This window comes from Orycteropus afer, unplaced genomic scaffold, assembly GCF_000298275.1.
Source record: "Orycteropus afer afer isolate SDZICR_OR568_19922 unplaced genomic scaffold, OryAfe1.0 scaffold00099, whole genome shotgun sequence".
Lineage (NCBI taxonomy): Eukaryota > Metazoa > Chordata > Mammalia > Tubulidentata > Orycteropodidae > Orycteropus > Orycteropus afer.
Window position 1 is genome coordinate 3,339,442 of NW_006921686.1, and position 19,404 is coordinate 3,358,845.

Sequence of the window (19,404 nt, forward strand, 5' to 3'; positions counted from 1 at the left end):
ATCTTTACTACATTTGCTGTTAATGTCAGGATGACATTGAACTGACTTCATCTATATACTAAACTATAGCAAGACAGTCCAAAGAAGTGAGAAAATGAAATACTGAAAGATTCTTGATTCACACAAAAAAAATTCAAAAAAGGAGGAACAGGAGATAAAAGAGATGGGACATATAAAAAAAAAAACCAACCATATAAACACGACCGTATAAAAACTACATTAAATATAAATGGATTAAAGAGCCAATTAAAAGAGATTATCATAAGGGTAGAAAACTACATGCTGTTTACAAGTGAAACACTGTATTTAAACCAGATTGAACGTAAAAGGGTAGAAAAAGTTCTATCTAGTTCTTATACTACATATAAGAAACCTGGTCTAACTGTATGCTAATACCAGAAAAAGTAGACTTCAAACCGAGTACAGGCAGTGCCCAGATTATGAACAAGTTCTGTGCCTACCTCTGTCTTCAAGTCAAATTTGTACGTAAGTCAGAACAGTTAGGTGCAGTTTGTATCCAATGTCAGTTGGTCAAATGTTTGTCTTAGTACATAGTATAGTGTACCTTTCTACACATAAAAAAGATTAAAGAAACGCTTCCAGATATGCGGAAATGTCTTTAACATAATAATACAGTAATAATAATAATGTTTTGCTACTTGTTGCAAAGTAATACCCACTTGCTATTGTGAACCAGTGTGTGTTCCCTGAAGTGTTAATATAACTGGCTTTATGGGGGTTGATTCGTAACTACGAGTTCTTCATAAATTGGATGTTCATAACCTGGTGGCTGCCTGTACTGCCAGAGATACAAAGAGGGGCATTTCATAATGATGAAAGGGTCAATTCATCAAGAAAGCGTAACAATCCTAGATGTGTGCACCTAATAAAACAGCTTCAAAATATACAACCATATAAATAACTACATTATCTAGAAGCAGAAATTGACAGAACTATAGTGAGAAATAGTCAAATCCACAAGCACAGTTGGAGATTTTAACAACCCTCTCTCAATAACTGATTGAACAATTAGAAGAAGGATGTAAAATATTTTAACAGTGGTATCTATCAACCTGACCAAAGTGACATTTATAGAACCCTATAATCCAGTGCTCTCTGCATGCTCACAAACAAACTAGAAACAGCAGTAAATTGAATCATAGCGAGTCTATAAGAACTAATTTTATTCAACAATGTACTCATCAAATGACACCATTATGAAAATGAATGGACACACCACAGACTAGGAAAATATATTTGCAAATACATAAACCTGACAAAGGGTCACATCTAGAACACATAAAGAATTCTTCAAATTAATACCAAAAAGACAATCCAATTAAAAAACAAGCAAGGACTTACACACATCACAAAAGGTCCATGAACAGTCAATAAGCATGTGAGAAAGTTCAACATTATTAGTAACTAAGGAAATGTAAATTAAAATGAGAAAAAAAAAAAAACAAACCAATAACCACAATGACATACCATTTCATACCTATTTAAATGACTGAAATAGAAAACCGTGATATCAAATGTTGCAGTGTAGTAAATTACACAGTGTGGCTTTTCTAGCCAAAAGTCTTTGTAAACTCTGTGGTGGAATTTGCCATGAGCAAATGAGCAGCTCCTGATTGTTAAAGTTATCCACCTGGGGTATTTCTGTTGCATGTAGCACCAAGTAATTTTCTGGAAAGTTCTCTCTCTCAGGTGTATAGAATTCTGATGTTGGGATTGGTAGTTTGGCCACTCTGCCAGGCTCAAACGGAGCCCTCCTGGAGGCAGAAGGGATTTCTCACTGCCAGCTGGGAGACGCGAGAGACATGCACTGCTGGGAGAGAGACTGAGAGACACGCGCTGCTGGGAGAGAGACTGAGTGAGACTGTCAGCTGAGAGAGGTTGAGCCGAGAGACTGAGCATGTTCCTGAACTTGAATTGTAGCCTGTTCCTTCCCTAATAAACCCCATAATCTGTGAGTTCTGTGTGGCCACTGCAGTCAATTATCGAACCCAGCTGAGAGGCGGTTGGTGCTGCAGGAGGTACAGTTGGTGTCAGGGTTGGTGAAAGGGCTGGAGGGAGGCAGCATGTCTGGCCTTGCAGGGATAGGCCTTGGCTACTGACGGTGACTCTGTCTTCCTCTTGTGGGGTTATAAGAGGTCAGAAGATGCAGCCTCCTTGCCTCTTTGGCAGGTATGGAGTGACTGGAATGCTCACACATTGCCACTGGGACTGTAAAACGGTACAAGCATTTTGGAGAACTGTTTTTTGCTTCTCATAAACTTAAACTTATGTCTATTCTATGACCTAGCAAGGAGCTCTGGTAGCATAGTGGCTAAAGCACTTGACTGCTAACCAGAAGGCTGGAGGTTCAAACCCACCAGCCACTCCTCGGAAGGAAGGTTGGGCAATCCTACTTCTGTAGTGATACTGCCTCGGAAACCCAAGGAGGGGTCGCTATGAGTCGGGGCTGACTCGACGGCACATAACAACAACAACAACAACATGACCTAGCAGTTTCACTCCTAGGTATTTATGTACCTACGAAAAATGTTCACAGCAGCTTTCCTATAAAAGCTAAAAATGAAGAACCACTCAAATGTCTATCAGCAGGGGACTGCATGACCAAACTGTGATCTAGTCATACAGGGACCACCACTCAGGAGTCAAGGGGATGAACTACTGATACATACAAGACACAGGCATGACGCCCCACACATTATGCTGAGTGAAAAAGGCAGACACAAAGGAATGTAATCTTGTCAGACACGTGAAGTTTGAGAACAGGCAAAATTAAATGTATGGTGGTAAAATAAATCAGACCAGTGGTTGTCTCCGGGTTGAGGGCTGACTTGGCACTTGTTTTGGGCAGTGGCTACAAAGGCATGTAAAACCACCAAAACTCTCTAACCAAACACTTAAGATTTGTGCATTTTACTGTATGGAAATTATGCCTCAATTAAAAACATCCAGGAAATCTGATGTTCCAATGTGGCCGCTGCCACAGCTAACCGGTCAAGAGCACTAAGTATGTGCCAGGTATCGTTCTAAGCACCTGACGTGGACAAAGTCGTTTCATCTTCACAACAACTCTCAGCTCCTATACTATGATCATCCTCATTGTACAAAGGAGGAAACCAGGCACAGAGAGGTGAAGGCACCTGTCCGTGGCTGTACAGCTAGCGCGTGGTGGAGCTGAGAACCCAGGCTGTCTGGCTCCTCAGAGGGCAGGCCCCACTGCTCCCTGCATCGTCCCCATCACTGCCATGCTCCTTGACCTCACCTGCTCGTCAACCAGCTCACAGGAGGCATGGACCCCATCAGGTGAGAGCAGAGAGAGGTCTCCTCCAGACAAGATACTGGAGCCCCAGTCTCAACCAGCTCACCACCCTCATGGGGGCTCCGAGGGTTAGTATCAGCCACCAAGTCCCAAACAACCTGCAAGGACAGGCAGCCAGAGACACCTGGTTCAAACTGTCAGCAAACGGCTCTGCTGATTCCTCACCTTTGGCCCTGGGCAAGTCACCCAACCTCTCGCTCCATCTCCTGTTAAATAGTAATACCTGCCACCTCATCAAACTGCAGTGGGCACTAGATGAGATCACGCAGCAACCCCTCCGCATGGTGCCCAGCACACCACACAACCACACACTCGGTAAATGTTAACTATTGTCATCACCTTTCTCTTGTTTTGCTCTCAGGGGGCACCTGCTCTTGGGCCTGAGCTCTGCCAGCACTGTGATGCTGTCCTGGGGTTACAGGTGTCTGCAGTACATGACAGGTACAGTCCCTGTTACCTGACAGGTGTGTTACCTGGTAGGCACACTTCCGGTGCAGTTTCTTCTGATCCTTGTACCACTGCATGAGCTCTTTCATGAAGGTGATTGTCACTTTGCCATCCTCAAGCTTGGGCCCGCTGTACTCATCCTCGATGGCTGGTGTGTGAACAGGGGGACAAAAGTCAGTGGTCAGACCCATTGTGACGGCAGGGAGGGCAGTCCTGGCTTCCAAGGACAAGGCAGAAAGACCTGGTCCCAGACAGGACAGAAGGACTGAGCAAGTGAAGAGGCCACTCCTCAGGTAGGTCCTCTCAGGGCCCCTCCTTTCTTTCCTGTCTAGTGTAGCCCCCTCACCCCTCGCCCCCTTCCCCATCTGATCTTCTAGTACTGACACGGTTTGCCCGCTGGCTGACTCCATCACTCCCCACTCCTCACCGGGAGGGCAGGGGCTGTGTGGGTCACAGCTGTGCCTCCAGTGCCTGGAACAGTGCCCGGCAATGATCTGTGGATAGTTATTAATGACTGGGTCATCCACTAAGGATCACCCAGAGCACCTAGAGGTGGATCATAAGCAGAGGGGTGGGGGCGAGGGGGCTAGATCACGCACCTCACCAGATCATGCGAGGCCTGGCTGTGGCCCGTGAAGCTCCTGAGAGGCAGTGGGAGGACCTGCCCTGAGCGCACCCCAGCCCACCCAGCGTGTGCAGGGAATGGAGGTCGGGAGGCGGAATGTTCCGGGCCAGAGTGACTCACTCATGCTCTCGATGTCCAGCGAGTCCACGACGGAGCGCTTGTGCTCATCGCCCGCGATGGCTCGCTCGAAGGCCTTCTGCTTCACGATCTTGTTGCACTCCTGGTATTTCATTTTGGCATCTTTGTCATGGGGCTTCACCTTCACCACCTGGGCAGGGAGGTGGAAGGTAGGGGAGAAGAGGCCCCAATGGCCAGGTGAGGTGAGGGCCCAGCCTCCCTCCTTCTCTGCCTCCCAGTCCCGGGGGCCCCAGAGGCCAGTTCCCCATCATGCAGGAGCATCAGGAGTGGGGAGACGGCCCGGGAGTGTGAGCACGGGGAGCCAGACCACCCTGGGCATGTGCCCTGGACACATTTCCTGTTTCTATACCCCAAAACTGGGTGTGACAATAGAACTGCCCACACAGAGCGACCGTGAAAACACATGAGTCCACTGACCACTGTCGGAATAAAAACCACCCAATCGGAGCAGCACGGGCTCAGCCTTGGTGCCTGACTGGACCTAGAGCACGTGTGAGAAGAGTGTGTGCACAGTAGGGCAGCCCCTGGACACGTGGCCTCTTGATATTGTTGTTATTACAACAACCAAGGGGGCCAGCAGGAGTCTGGGAAGAAAGGGTGGGCCAGCTCTGCAGTCACAACCAAGAGCCCACACTCATCTGAGGGCCGAGGACTTGCTGGGGCGGCCTCAGCTTCCTCCTCTGCTGCAGTGGGGCTGCAGACACACGGAGACCCCCCACCAGGGAAGGACACCCCGTCCTGCACCGTCTCCGTGGCCGGCCGGCTGTGGCTTGAACCGCTGTGACTCACAGGGCTCACTGGCTGATTTACAGTAGCTTGCCAGACCTTGCTTCCTGGTCTGTCTGAGCTAGCCAGCCCCACTGAATCCAGCCCCCACCGATAGCCACGAGGTGTGCTGGCCGGGCACCTAACTGGGTCTCCAGCTCAGAAGGCGAGAATTCCACCACCCAACCACCACCCTTGATCTTCTATCAAATGGGAGTGATAAGGGCACCACCTGCCAGAGTACTGGGTGGATGAGGGAAGGAACGTGGGGCCTGGTGCTCATGCAGTAGGGGCCCAGCAGGCAGCGGCCAGCACGGACAGGTGGCACGCACTCGCTCGGAGAGCCCAGGATAAACGCCGGCCCTCCATTTCCTTCTCTGAAAGCACGTGAAGATGGAGGCCCAAAGAGCCAGGCCACCTGGGTTCAAACCCCAGCTCCGCCAATTAGTAGTTGAATAACTCAGGCAGCTGAGTTTGCCTCTGTGCCTCGGTTTCCCCTTCTGTGCAATGGGGGTGATGACAGAGTCTCCCGCCGGGGTTGCTGTGAGGATTACATGAGCGATTGTGACATGTGTTGCAACGGGGCCACACCAGCGCCAGCTGCTCTTCAGGCCACTTCTTCCAGGGGCTGTGGTACCAATTCAACAAAATCACATGCAAAACCCTCAGCCCGTGGCAGGGACACAGCAAGTTTTCAGTAAACGGAGCCCGCCCCTTCTCCTGCCGCCCTCCCACGAGCTTCCAGCAAACCCAGATCCTGGCTCTGCCACATGCTGCGTGACCCTGGACGAGTGACCTGACTTCTCTGAGCCTCAGTTTAGTCATCTGTCCCTGTTCCAAGCTGCCCTGCAGCTCCTGTACCAGGCAGTAGAGAGAGTTCCCGGAATGGCCCAAGAGTGGGGAGGTCTCTCAGTGGGAAGCCTGGAAGACACCTGCTGGCCCTGGTGATGTGCCTGAGCAGGGGGTGGGGCTGGCCCGTCCTGGGGCGGGCGGGGAGAAAGCCCACTGCGGCAGACCAGCTTCCTCCCTGGCTGGGCAGGCCCCGACCCAGCCTACCAGGAGGCTGCCTCTGGGGCGGGGTGAGGCAGCAAGGGAGGCAGGCAGCCCCAGACACCCCCTGGAGTCCTTCCCAACGGGGAGGCAAGGGGAGACAAGTCCACACGGGGGATAAAGTCCAAGCCAAGGCTTGGTCCCGCCCATGAGGCCCCACCCACCCCTCCACTTTCTGCCTGCTCTGCAGTCCAGCTGCCCCCAGCCCAGAACACCCTACTTCTACCTCCAACTCCTCCTCCAAGTCCCAGCTCTGCCTGCCCCTCCTCTAGGATGCCCCAGCCCACTCCCTAGAATGGCTAAAACCAAAAAAAAAAAACCTGCTGCCATCAAGCTGATAGTGACTGACGGTGACCCCCACTGGGTTTCCAAGGCAGTAAATCTTTACAGAAGTAGATTGCCCCATTTTCTTACTGTGGAGCAGCTGATGGATTTGAACCGCCAACCTTCTGGTTATCATTCAAATGCCTTAGGCCCTGCACCATCAGAGCTCCCTTAGAATGGCTAAGGGGCCCCTCTGGGCTCCCCTAAGCACTGCTGGGGACAGTCTGTCTCCCCCACTGGACTGTGGCCCTGGGAGGGCAGGGCGGGCTCGGCCAAGCTGTGTCCCCAGTGGTGAATGGGCTAACATTTCCTCTGAGCCACTCCTGTTCTCGGGAGTTGCAGGCTTGTGAGGAAGACGAGGCCAACCATGAGAATGGAGGGACAGCGGCAATGGCAGCCACCCAGGACATGGCAGGGCTGAGTGCTTACTGTGTCGACAGAGCTGTAAGCAATGGACTCGCTCACTGCGTTCTCCAAGAAACACCAGAGGGAGTGGCATCACAATGCCCATTTGACAGATGACGACACCAAGGCCCACAGACGCAATGTCACGGACCCAAGAAGCACCCAGGATTCCACTCCCTCCCAAGCCAACCAGCCCCAAGCTGGCAGCTCCTGACTTCCCCACGCCACTAGGGATTAGAAGCCTGGACTCTGGAGTCAGTGGGCTGGGTTCAAGTCCCAGTTCTGCCACTTCCCTGCTGGGTGACCTTGGGGGAGGGTCTTCTCTCTCAAGACCTCAGCTTCTTTTCTGTAAAATGGGTTCAATGAATTTTGACTTGCTGGCCACACAGGAAGCACCATGAGGACACCATGGCTGAGAGGGAGGGCCCTTCATCTCGGGCCAAGGGTGCTGAGAGCCAGGACCCTGGGCTTGTCTGCAGCAACCAAGGTCCCGTCTTAGCTCTGCCACCACAGGCCAGGCTCTTGGTCACATAGGACAGGGCCGGGCACGTCCTCCATAAAATTCCAGCCTCTGCTTCCAGACGGCCCCCAATCCCAGAGCACTATGCAGCATGTGGAGGCAGCAAGTAGGGATCCGGGGTTGGGGGGGGTCCACCCTAGGAGCCCCTTGCCTGGCCCACAGAGCTGGATAAAACAGGTCAGAATGGAGAAGGGCTGGTGGCTGGCAGGCACACAGACATGACAGCTGCCAACAGTGGCCAGGCCAGGCCGTGGGCTCGACAGACACTGGGGGAGGACTGCCACTGGGAGGGCACCCACAGGGAAAAGGGCCGTGACGACGTAAGCAGGAGGCAGGGGGAGCTCAGGTCTGCCTGGCAAAGGGCTGCAGTTCCTGGAGGGTCCACAAGCTGGCTGCGATAGACCCCCAGCCTCAGACCCTGCCTTGTCATGGCCCACAAGGTCAGGCCCACAGCTGTGGAAGGAACGCCCAGCTCCTTGCGAGGGGCAACTCTCCCGCAAGCCCCGCTGCGAAGACCCTTCCAGCACCTCCCGAGGCGCCGGTGCCTCCTGCCCCGAACGGCTCCTGCCCTCCTCCCACCCGGCTCTGCCCCGGGGCAGTCCAGAGCCATCCTTCCCGGCTCCTCCAGGTTCCTCATTACTTACTCTTACCAAGCCCTCCAGCTCCTGGGACCTTCACTCACTCCATCGGATCCTCGCAGCCACCCCAGGAGGTGGTCACTGCCCCATCACCGTGTCCCAGATGAGGACACCACGGAGAGCCGAGGGACAGCACAAGAGGGGCCTGGCCGGGGAATTGCCTTCGGAGCCCGAGGTCCTAGGGACTCAGCTCTGCCCGCTCCCCATCCTCCTGGGGGTCACCTGCAACTCCCCTCCCTCTTGCCCTTCGGTCTCCAAACTACCCCTCCACCCCTCCGCTGACCCCCCCACAGGCCCCCTGGCCTGGCTCAGATCTGCACCAGACGGAGACCCACTGCAGGTGATCTGACCTGGCTCCCTCCAGCTGCAGCCCAGGCTTGACAGCCCCTCTTGGCCCCCACCCCCACGGACACAACAGGGGTTGCTCCGAGCTCATGATGAGCTCCCGCCCTGCACCAAGCAGCGTGTCAGTGAAAACAGAAACCTTACTGTCCGAGGGGGCACACAGCCTGCAGGGCCAGGCTGCTGGCTCAAAGCCCAGCTCTGACAGGCACCAGCTGGGTGTCCTCAGACCAGGACTTCACCTCCTCGTGCCTCGGTCTGCGCATCTATACAGCGGGGTGATCACAGCCCCCACTTCACAGGATCCTACTCCCCTCATGGGGCTAGACCTAGCCACCTCCCCAGGCTATGCCCTCTTCACGGGGACATACCCACCCCCCTCACGGGACTGTGCCCTCCTCACGAAGCGGCTGTGATGACTCAGCCAGCCAGTCTGTGTGAAGGGCTGAGAACGTGCCTGGCTGGAGGGTGGCAGTGTGCCCAGGCTTGCTGGCACTGTTGGGGGGTAAGCGCGGGAGCCGGCAGACGCTTGCTTAGCTCCTCCCCTGCCCTTGACCTCCAGGGCATACTGCCATATTCTCTTTTCTTCAAACACACCAACAACCTGTTTCCGTGCCCATGCCTGAACGGTAGGTGCCCCCAGAAGATGAGCCGTGCCACCCAGTTCACAGTAACGATGATGATGACCACAACGGCCAATCCTTCTGGAACCACAACCCCCGACTGGCACCACACAGCTCTGAGCCCTGCAACACCACTCACAGCAACCCTGAGAGGAAGGTCCTAGTGTTCCCCGCCCAGTGCAGCGGCAGAAAGGAGACACAGAGAGGCTGGGAAGCTTTTCCAGGGTCACACAGCGAGAAATGGAGGAGCTGGTCGACCCAGGCCACCGGCTCCAGGCCACGAAGCCTCCAGAGGGCACTGGCTGGACGCACGGACGAGCGATGCGTGAATGTGTGAATGGCTTCCTCACACTCTCCCCCCCGGGCCCACACGCTCAGAGGCTGTCCTTCCCCACCCTTCCCTCACTGTCCCCACTGCCGTCCGCCCCAGCTCACCGTCTCGTAGTCGCGCAGGGCGGCCCGGAACTTGCCCAGCGCCATGTTGCTGGCGGCCCGGCGGTAGTAGCCCTTGATGTACTTCTTGTCGAGCTCAATGGCCCGTGTGGCGTCAGCCAGCGCGTAGCCGTAGCACTCAGTGCGCAGGTAGGCCAGGCTGCGGTTGCCGTAGTAGATGGCATTGTTGGGGTTCAGCTCAATGGCCTGGTTGTAGAACTTGATGGCGTTCTCGTAGTCCTTGGCTGAGGAGGAGGAGGAACAGCCATGAGGAAGGGTTGCCACCAGTCGGTAAGAACAGGGCCTGGCCCTGGGGAGCCAGGACTCCCAGACTCCACGCCCACAGATGGCGAAACAGGTCTACAACCAAGCTCAGAAACGGCTCTTCAGCCTGTCTCCTCCTTGTCCCAACTGCCCCACTCTAGCTCAGCTCTTGACACAAATCCTAGGCTCCAAAATTGCTCCCCCACACCTGCCACCCACTCGCCCATAGCTCCCAAAGGCCCCAGCTGGGCAGTACTCCTTTCAGGACTTTAGGGACGTCTCCCTAAGTCCTCCCTGGGCTGAGCAGTATGTCCCTGAACGGAGGTGTGAACCAGGCACGTCTGAGTAGGTGGCTCCTCCTGTGAGTCCCTTGGTCGCCCAGCCCCTAAACAAGCCAACAAGCCCAAAGAGGGGCGGTGGGGAAGTGGGGAAGGAGAAGGGGCCACAGCGGCAGAGGCCCAAAAGAAGTGAACAAAGACTGGAGGAACAGCATTACTGACAAGAGGAACAGCAGGTGCAAAAAGCTGAAGTGGAAGCCAAGCTGGTGTGGCTGTAGGAGGGCGGGAAGTGAGGGTGGAGAGGCTGGCTGGGGAGTTTCCCGGAGCCCGAGCACCACGGCGGGGTCACGACACTGATGTCTAAGCGCAAAGGGTCCTGAGTGACAGGATGTGACATCTGGGTGAGGGAAAGGTCAGGATTCATTTTCAATGAGCCCCGCTGCATCCTGCATGCTACATCCCACGTGCCACTCAACAGGCAGGAGGACCGAGGCATGGGCCGCCCTGGGTGCTACGTGGAGATCTCTGCACGTGAATCCCTCACATCCCACGTGCCCACTCAACAGGCAGGAGGACCGAGGCGTGGGCCACCCTGGGTGCTATGTAGAGATCTCTGCACGTGAATCCCTTCATGGAAGCTGTCAGCCCATTCTCCACATGGGACTGAGGCTCAGAGAGGGTAGGCTGGTGCTCCAGGCCACACAGCAAGTGGCAGGCAGGACTCTGGCCCAGGCCAGGTGTAGACGCAGGGGCAGACTCCAGGGCCTGGGCTCTGTCCCTCATAGCTGATGTCTCTGGGAAAGGGCCACGCCTTCCCTGGGCTTCTGCTTCAGAGAGCCTTCTCCTATCACCTGCTTGACACAGACACCCCACCCTCACGTCCACTTGGTTATTCTCCCAAGCACTTCTCACCAACGGAGAGCCATGATTCCGCTTGTCTCCCCCCCGAGCAGGCCCTCAGGCAGCATCCCGGTGTCGGGGTCAAGGTAGAAGGCCAGCTCACATCCGTGGAAGTCCACACACTGGAGCCGGGCCCTCAGCAGGTGCTCAGTTAACAGAAGCGTAAAGATGACATGAGGTGGTTATCAGTGACTCAGGAGTGAGGCCTCCTCTCTACTTCTTTGGACCCCAGGAGGAAGGTGGACTTTATGGGAGGCAGCGAGGGGGGAGCCCAAGAAAGGGGTGAGCAGGGAGGAAGAGGATGTGCTGGGGGTAACGGGAGGGAGGCAGGCCCTGGTGGGAGCCACCCATAGAAGACAAACCCGCTCATCTCCAGCCTCACTCGGCCACCGACCGCGACTCTGGGCGGTCCAGGCGCGGCTCTCCCTGCCTCAGCGGCATACGCAGCACCCCCTCCTTTGCTCCCTGAGGCTGCCTGCAGGCTTGTCCTCTCTGCCAGCCCAGTGCCCCTTGGACTTAGTGCCCCCTCCAGGAAGCCCCTGCGGGCCCTCCAGCTCGGGTCAGGCACCCCCTCTAGGCTCTCCCTCCCAAGATGCCCGTTCCAGGCCTACCCACTCTGGGTCTTCATGTCCCAGGACAGGGTTGTCTTCCCCTCCGGACTGTGAGCCTCAGGAGGGCAGAGCTAGGGTGTCCCCTCTCCCCAGATGCTACCTCTACTTCGTCCCTTGCCTCCCTCGTCACCATTCACTTGCACAGCCTCCTGGACAGGTCAGGGGAGACTAGGGCTGGCAAGGCTGAAGGCCTCCTCCCCTTGGTCCCCCTTTTCCCCCCTCTCTCTAGGGCACACACATTCATTCGCTCATCATTTGCCACACTCAGGGCCTGAAGCTGGGACACAGGGTGTCTGTGAGAGTCCAGGGGGAGGTCCCAGACCCAGAGCAAGGTGAGGGGGGACAAGGACTAGGGGCCAACAGGGAAGGCTCCCCGAAACAGGAAGATCACCAGAATCAAGTCTTGGAGGATCAAAGCACGAAGTCAATGGGGGGCTCAGGGAAGACTGCACATAACGGCCCAGGATGAGAGGGAGCCTGGAGTGTCCTTCCCCTATTCCAACGCTCTGGGCTCCCCAGAACGCTCAGGAGAGCCCGAGCTCCCGAGAGTTGGGCACCAGCTAGGAATTAATTCCCTCACTGGGGGCTCTTCCTGTCCGGGGAGGGTCCTGTCCTCCCGGGCTCCCAGTCCAGTGGGGCAGACAGATCTGGCCCCGGAAGTAACCACCCAGAGGGGCAGGGCTGGGGCAGCCCCGAGGGGACAGCAGAGCTGACACCTAGAGGATGAGGGATCAGTCAGGGGAGGACAGTGTTAGGAGAGAGGCCTGGGCCCTGGGAGTGGGTCCAGAATGAACGAACGAGGGAATGGTGAGAGCGAGCGAGGGAGACACAGATCATACTCGAGAAGGAGAAGCAGCCAGGCCCTGGGACCAGGCCAGGGGCTATAACAATTCTCTTTGCCAGGCTAACTTCTGGCAATCCTTCAAATGGCTCCGACGGCCCCTCTTCCAGGAAGCCCTCCGTGATCTTCACCTGAGCTGCCTCGGCCCCTGGGCTCTCCCATCCCAGCCCTGCCTACTCTAGGCTGTCATGATGAGGTGATAGGCTGTGGGCCCCAGGAAGGCAGGGCCCAGGACCTCCCAGAGATAAGCAAGGGAGGAAGGAAGCCCAGCTCTGACCACCCTCCCTGGAATGCCAACACCTTCGAGGACTCTTTCCGGCATCTTGGCTGTACTCCAGAGGCTGGCTGGCCATTGTGCTGGCTGGGTGCGATGTTACCCGAGTGGCCCTGTGACATGGGGCAGGGAGCCTGACACCCCACCCTGGCTCTGCTGGGGAGACCTCGGGCAAGCAGCTCCCCTCCCCGGGCCTGTGTGTTCCTCTGAAAGACAAGGATCGGGGTGGCAGGGGGTTGAGGGGGTTATGTGTACACTCTGAAAAGCAGCTTTAGCCCATGAAGCAATCAGCAAACCCTTGTAAAACAAGGGAAGAAATGATTAAATGAAAAGAAGAGAAAGGGGGGCCTTGGATCCCAGGAGCATTGCAGGCGGCCCTGGGTTATGAACATCCAACTCGTGCTGGCCCTTTAACATCATGAGCTCGGCCTTCACTCTGAAACCACTGACCCAATCTCTACCGCAACCAACTCGTCATCAGTCACCTTCACTGGCTGCACGTGCAGCTTTTACGTCACTGAACAGGCTGCGAGGCTTTTCTTGCGTTAAAGTGAGGCCAAATAAGAACCATAAGCACCTGTTCCAACCTCCCTGTAAATTCTTAAAGACACAGGATCTGCTCTCACTGGCGCCCCGGCCACCGCCTGTGGACACCATCCCAGCTCTTCCAGGTGCATCAGAAAGATTACCATGCATAACCCTCCCGACACTCCCCACCCGAGAGGAGGAAACCTAGGCGCAAGGGGTCACTGAGAGGGTAAGAGGATGGAACTGGTAACCCAGGCAGCCTGGGGGCGCTCCTTGGGCTTAAGCACAGCCTGCCCCGGCCCCATTTTACAGAGGGGGCACTGAGGCCCAGAGGGAAGAGAGCAGAACGTCACCAATCGGAGTTAGCCCCTCGCTCTGCTCCCCCCAGGGCCTCGGGAATGGGCCTGAGCTCGGGGACCCTGCCCCGGAGGGGTCCTTCCTCTCTTGCGGGGCCGGGAAGGCTCTGGGTATGGCCTCTGAGCAGTAGAGCTGACTGAGCACATGGTGAGGAAGTGGGGTATCCGGGCTCCGCTGCTCATACACTCTGACCTTGGGCGAGTGCTTTCCTTCTCAGCGCCTCGGCTTCCTCTGTAAAAACCCTGTAAAACCAACAGGGCTGCTGGAGCCCCTGCTGGCGGGCGCCTGGGGTGGATTAAACAAAGTGGTGTACTTGGTCGCCTGGCAGGGGCTCAATTAAGGTGAGCTGTAATTACTCTTTTTATTGTTATTCCCACTGCCCTGGAGGCTGGGGCCCTGTGTCTACCTGCTGCCTGCCAATGCCAAGGGGCCAGGCCTGGTGAGCCTGGCTCACAGATCCCGGGGCCAAGGTGTCCCCTCCCACAGTGCACCGCTTCCCAAAAGTCCTTCCTAACCTCCAGCATCAAGCCCCTTCTTTGCTCCTCCTCCTACGCCTCTCACTCCAGGGATGACCCACCTTCTACCCCATCACCCAGCTGGAGACTGGACCTCGTGCGGGCTGCCTCCAACCCACCAACCCCCAAAGCTTAGCAGTCACCATGTACCATCAGATCAGCGCCCTGGACATCTCTCAACTCCATTCATTCACTACCATCCTCACAGCCGCGCCCTGGCCTGTCCTTTCCTGCTCCTGGTTCCTGTCCCAGCCTGCCCCCTGGTCCACCAGCTTCCTCCCCAGCCTCCTTCCTGGTCTCCCAGCCTCCAATCTGGCCCCTGCTGGTGGCTGTCTTTCTAAAGCACACATCTGACCCTGTGCCTCCCCTGCTCAGACACCTGCCATGGCTCCCCGGGGACCTGAGCAGAAAACTCAGCCTCCTCCCTTCACATCATTTACTCCTGGCTCTACCCTCTGGCCCCTTCACTTCCTTGGTGCCAAGCTCCGCTCACTTTGAGCCTCTGACACCCTGTTCCTTCCGTTGGCATACCCCTCCCCCCTCACTTCCTCTCTGAAACACTTCATGAGTCCATTTCTGTCTCGGTTCTCGGTACCCCCACCTCTTACCTGTCCACCAGGCTAGTCTCTCCTGGTTTCCCAGGCCCTGTTCTCACCCTTCATCCATTCTGTACACCAGCCAGAGGATCTTTGCTGATTGCTCAGACCAAATCACTCCTCTGCTTAAAGCCTTCCATGGCTCCCCACTTCCCTCAGACAACATCCACCTCAGGCCTCACTACTCACCAGGCTCACCTCCCACCTACTGTTCCAGGCTGATCAAACTGCCACAAACTTGGAACCCACTTTTGCCGCCAGCAGAGGCCAGCTCCCCACTGAAGCTCTAGATCCGTTCCTCCCCTAGCCCCAAACTTCTCCAGGCCTTACTGCTTCACATCTCCCCGCTCTCGTGCAGAATCAATTTTCCTATTAGAGCAAAGTCTCTCCCAGGAGTCCCTGTGTGGTATAAATGGTCAACATGCTCAACTGCTAACCAAAAGGCTGGCGGCTCGAGTCTGCCCAGAGACGCCTCAGAAGAAAGACCTGGTAATCTGTTCCTGAAAAGTCAGCCACTGAAAACCCTGCGGAGAGCGAAGAAGAGTGAAGAAAACCAAAGATTCACGAAAACGATCAGTCCTAGCGACTGGTACACCAAGCAATCTGCAGCCTATACGACTGTGAGACCAGAAGAACTAGATGGTGCCCGGCTACCACTGTCAACCACTCAGAGGGGGATCCATGTAGGAGATCCTGGATAGAGAGGGAGAATAATGTGGGAACAAAACTCAAAATCATCTGGAGGAAAAAAAAAAGGGGACGAAGTTTGCTGGTCTGATATAGCCTGATGGAACCACTGAGACTATGGACCCTGGCTGCCCTTCAGGTCTGGAATTGAACCCACACCTGTGGCTTCCAGCCAAACAAAAGACAGGCAAAGGAGTTGAACATGTACCTGAGGTAGATACACTCCTTGAAGAGAACAATCAAGGGAGAAAGAAGGGCTGCTTATGCACAGGGAGACAGCTCAGGGGGCAGGAGGGCATGGAGGGAAGGACACAGGGAAGAGGTAACTATCGGGAGGAAGTGGGAGCGGAGCTGTTGCATTGGGGTAAATTGTAGTCCATGTCATGAGAGAAAGTGTATGTGAACTGCTATATGGAAAGTGAATTTGCTCTGTAATCTTTCACCCAAATCACAATTAAAAAAAAAAAAAGAAAAGAAAACCCTGTGGAGCACAGTTCTGCCTGACACACACGGGGTCGCTATGAGCCAGAATCAACTCAATGGCAACTGGTTACTGGCTAGTCTCTTTCGTGCTTGAAAAAGGGGCTCCCCTGGACCCCGCCTTCCCCTCCCACTACCCCCTATTCCTCTGCTCCCCCTTCAGAACCAAAACTGTTCGAAACACTTGTCAGCATGTGCTGCCTGCGGTCCCTCTCCCATTCACCTTTCAGTGTCCCCTGAGCCGGCTCCCACCCCCACCATGCCCCAGACAGACACTGCTACTGTCTGTGGAGTCAAGTTCAAAGGTCAATGCTCAGTCTTTCCTGTGCTCCTCCTCCTAGAAGCATTCCCTTCCAGCTTTCCAGATACCTTTTTCCTGGTTTTCTTTCCACCTCATTGGCTTCTCTCTTCCACGCTAATTATCAGAGTTCCACCCTAGCCTCCCTTCTCTTTAGACACTTCCTAGGTGACCTCATTCATTCCCACTGTGCCTGATTCCAACCACAGCCTGATCATGCCCAAATTCCTTTCCAGCCCAAACTTCATCTCTGAGGTCCAGACTGGCCCATCTCTGCATTCAACATGTCCTCTTGGATATCTCAGTAACATCCAAACTAGTCTTGGCAATGACTTACAAGACACCGTTCTGTCTGGCCTCTGTCGTCACCTCCTCTAGTACCAGGCTTGCTCCTAACTTGCTAAATCTCCAGCAAAGCCAGCATCCTATCTTTCACCACCTCAGGGCCTTTGCACATGCAATTCCAGCTACCAGGAACACTCCTGTCCAATTCTTCTCTGAGTGTCTATGTACATGCCACCTCCTCGCTGAGGTCTTCCCAGACCATCCCATCTAAAGCAGCCCCTGACCCACATTTTCTACTTCAGCACTCTGTTGGTTTTCTTTCAAAGCACTCAGCACGACCTATAAGTATTTTGCCTGGTAATCTACTTCTGAAGAGCCAGCCATCGGTCTTTACACCAATTTTCATTCTCTTACAAGTGTATACGGGGAAGGATACTTCTGTCTCGTTTGGTGCTACGTCCCCAGAGTCCGGCACAGAGCCTGGCATATGGCAGGTCCTCAGTATGTATTTCTCGAGTTAATCAATGAGTGGGTGCCCCTATACCTCTTTCCCAAGATGCTAAGTCATACTCTTCTTGCGGTTCCCCGATTTCTACACCCAGGTCCCCAGATAACCTCCCTTTCCGTCGGGTCACCCCAAGTCCCCTACTTCTCTGCCCCGCATCTAATGATCTCCCCACTCCCACACTTTCCTCATCTACTGGGACTATATCCCCCCAGCTCTCACTTGGCGGCGCGCACCCCTCGACTCCCCACTTGGTGGTGCCATCGCTCCTCCGCCACATGTCACCACTTGGTAGCGCCCTCTTCAGGTCTCAGCACCAACTGAGGTGCTAGGTCTTCCCGTTTGGTAGCGCCCTCATTCCCGCCCCAGTCTGGTCGCACCCTTCTCAGTCTCCTCACTTAGTAGCACCCGCTCCGTACGCCACTTCTTGGTACTGTCCCCTTCTCTCAGAGGTTCCCTGTGTCGCCCCCCTGGTAGCTCCCTCCCCATGCCTGACCACTTGGTAGCGCCTGCCCCGCGCCCAGGCTGCAGCTCCGCGTTGCCATGGTTCCGCGCGGGCCCCGGCACCCCTCGGCCTGGGCCGCTCTCCACCTTCACGCGCCCCTCTCTGAGGCGGGCGCACCTTTGAAGTAGTCGTTGGCCTGCGTCTTCAGCTCCTCTGCCCGCTTCAGACCGCCATCAGCCGGGGGCTCGTCCCGGGGGGGCTCAGCACACTCAGTCCGCTCGCCCTCCGCCATCGCCATGCCGCAAAGCGACCCCCACCCTGGCAACGGCAGCCAGCGGCACCCGGCCGAACCGTCGCGAAGGAGCGCCGAGTTGCCGCCGCGGCTGCCGCACAAGTGTCGTAAAGCGCGGGCCCCGAAGGCGCACTTCGCACGCATGCGCAGGGCCCTCTCGCCAGAGAACAAGGTGACCAGAGGGTTCTGAGACGGCGCCCTTTCCAGAGCGAGCCAATTGGGAAAGGGAACGGGTTGCACGGGGAGAAAAGACCCAGCGTGGCCCCGGGGTCTGAAGTTACCCGGTTCCGAGGCCGAAAAAGTTCTTCGGGGGTTCTTAAAGTGGGATTTCCCCGCTGAGCCCTTGGGTTGGTGAGTGGGTTGCAGATGTCATTGGCGGGTGTAGCTGGTCTTCTGGGCAGCCCATGCCCAACGCGGAGCCGGAGCTGGGTGTCGGCCCTATTGCCAGTTGCCTGTGTAACCTTGAACAAATCCTTCCTCCCTCCTTAGGGTTTCACGTACTTCCTTCTGAGAAATGAGCGGTTTCTCAAAGTTTCGATCTTGAAGGTCAGTGTTTCTAAGACATTAACCGAGGATGCCCTAGATCGCCAACCCCTGAACAAGCCTCACAAGTTGGTCGCACCATTTCCTTTCTGTTTCCTCTATGTAACCAGGTTCCCAAATCCTGTTGACGCTTTAAAATTACTATTGTCTGTCTCTGCATCTTCTCCGCCAGATCACAGCTTCAAGCCTTGGTTACTGCTTGCATACAGGCTCCCTCCTCCAGTTTACCCTCCACGTGGCAGCCATCATGATCTTTATTAAACATGATATTATTAAACACCACCAGCAGCCTTCTGTGGCTCTCCAAAGCCCTCTGGAGAAAACCCACACTTTCCAGTGGCCTGTTGTTATGTGCCGTCAAGTTGGACCCGACTCATAGCGACCCTTCCTTGGATTTCCGAGGCCGTATCACTACAGAAGTAGATTGCCCCATCTTCCTTCTGAGGAGTGGCTGGTGGGTTTGAACTGCCAGCCTTCTGGTTAGCAGGCAAATGCCTTAGAATTACAGCCTTGGAAACCCTGTGGGACAATCACTCTGTTGGATAGGGTTGCTATGAGTCGGTACCTGATTTCTATGTTCTCAATTCCTGTTCAACTGTATCTATCAGCCCCAGAGTGAGGTTTGGGAGTTAGTAGATTGTGGGTGGGTGGGGGACTGCAGTAAGGATTTAGTACTGGACTGAGGTCCAGCTCAATCATTTCTCTGCTGTGTGACCTTGGGCAAACTATCACCCTCTTTGAGGATTACCAAAAACCAAACTCACTGCGGTTGAGTCGGATGTGACTCATAGCGACCCCTCCTTGGGTTTTCGAGGCGGTATCACTATGGAAGTAGATTGCCCAACTGTCCTTCTGAGGAGTGGCTGGTGGGTTTGAACCACCAGCCTTCTGATTAACAGTCAAGTGCCTTAGGCACTACGCCACCAGAGGTCCTACCTTCACAGAAGCAAAGCCCGAACCAAACCCAGTGCCTGGAGGGGATTCTGACCCACAGCGCCCCTAGAGGACACAGTGGAACTGCACCACAGGGTCTCCAAGGCTGTCAGTCTTTATGGGAGC

At 55.3% G+C, this 19,404-nt stretch overlaps 1 protein-coding gene across 1 annotated transcript in view; it reads right to left on the minus strand.

Moving 5' to 3' along the window:
- PPP5C (protein phosphatase 5 catalytic subunit) overlaps positions 1 to 17,808 on the minus strand; it is a 37,757-nt gene extending 19,949 nt beyond the window's left edge. Inside the window, exons 1-4 of the mRNA XM_007942890.2 lie at positions 17,688 to 17,808; positions 9,650 to 9,891; positions 4,530 to 4,677; positions 3,811 to 3,932 (exon numbers count right to left, since the gene is read on the minus strand). Of these exons, the coding sequence (XP_007941081.1) occupies positions 3,811 to 3,932; positions 4,530 to 4,677; positions 9,650 to 9,891; positions 17,688 to 17,808 (633 nt within the window). The remainder of the gene's footprint in view (positions 1 to 3,810; positions 3,933 to 4,529; positions 4,678 to 9,649; positions 9,892 to 17,687) is intronic.
- Between the last annotated feature and the right edge of the window lie 1,596 nt (positions 17,809 to 19,404).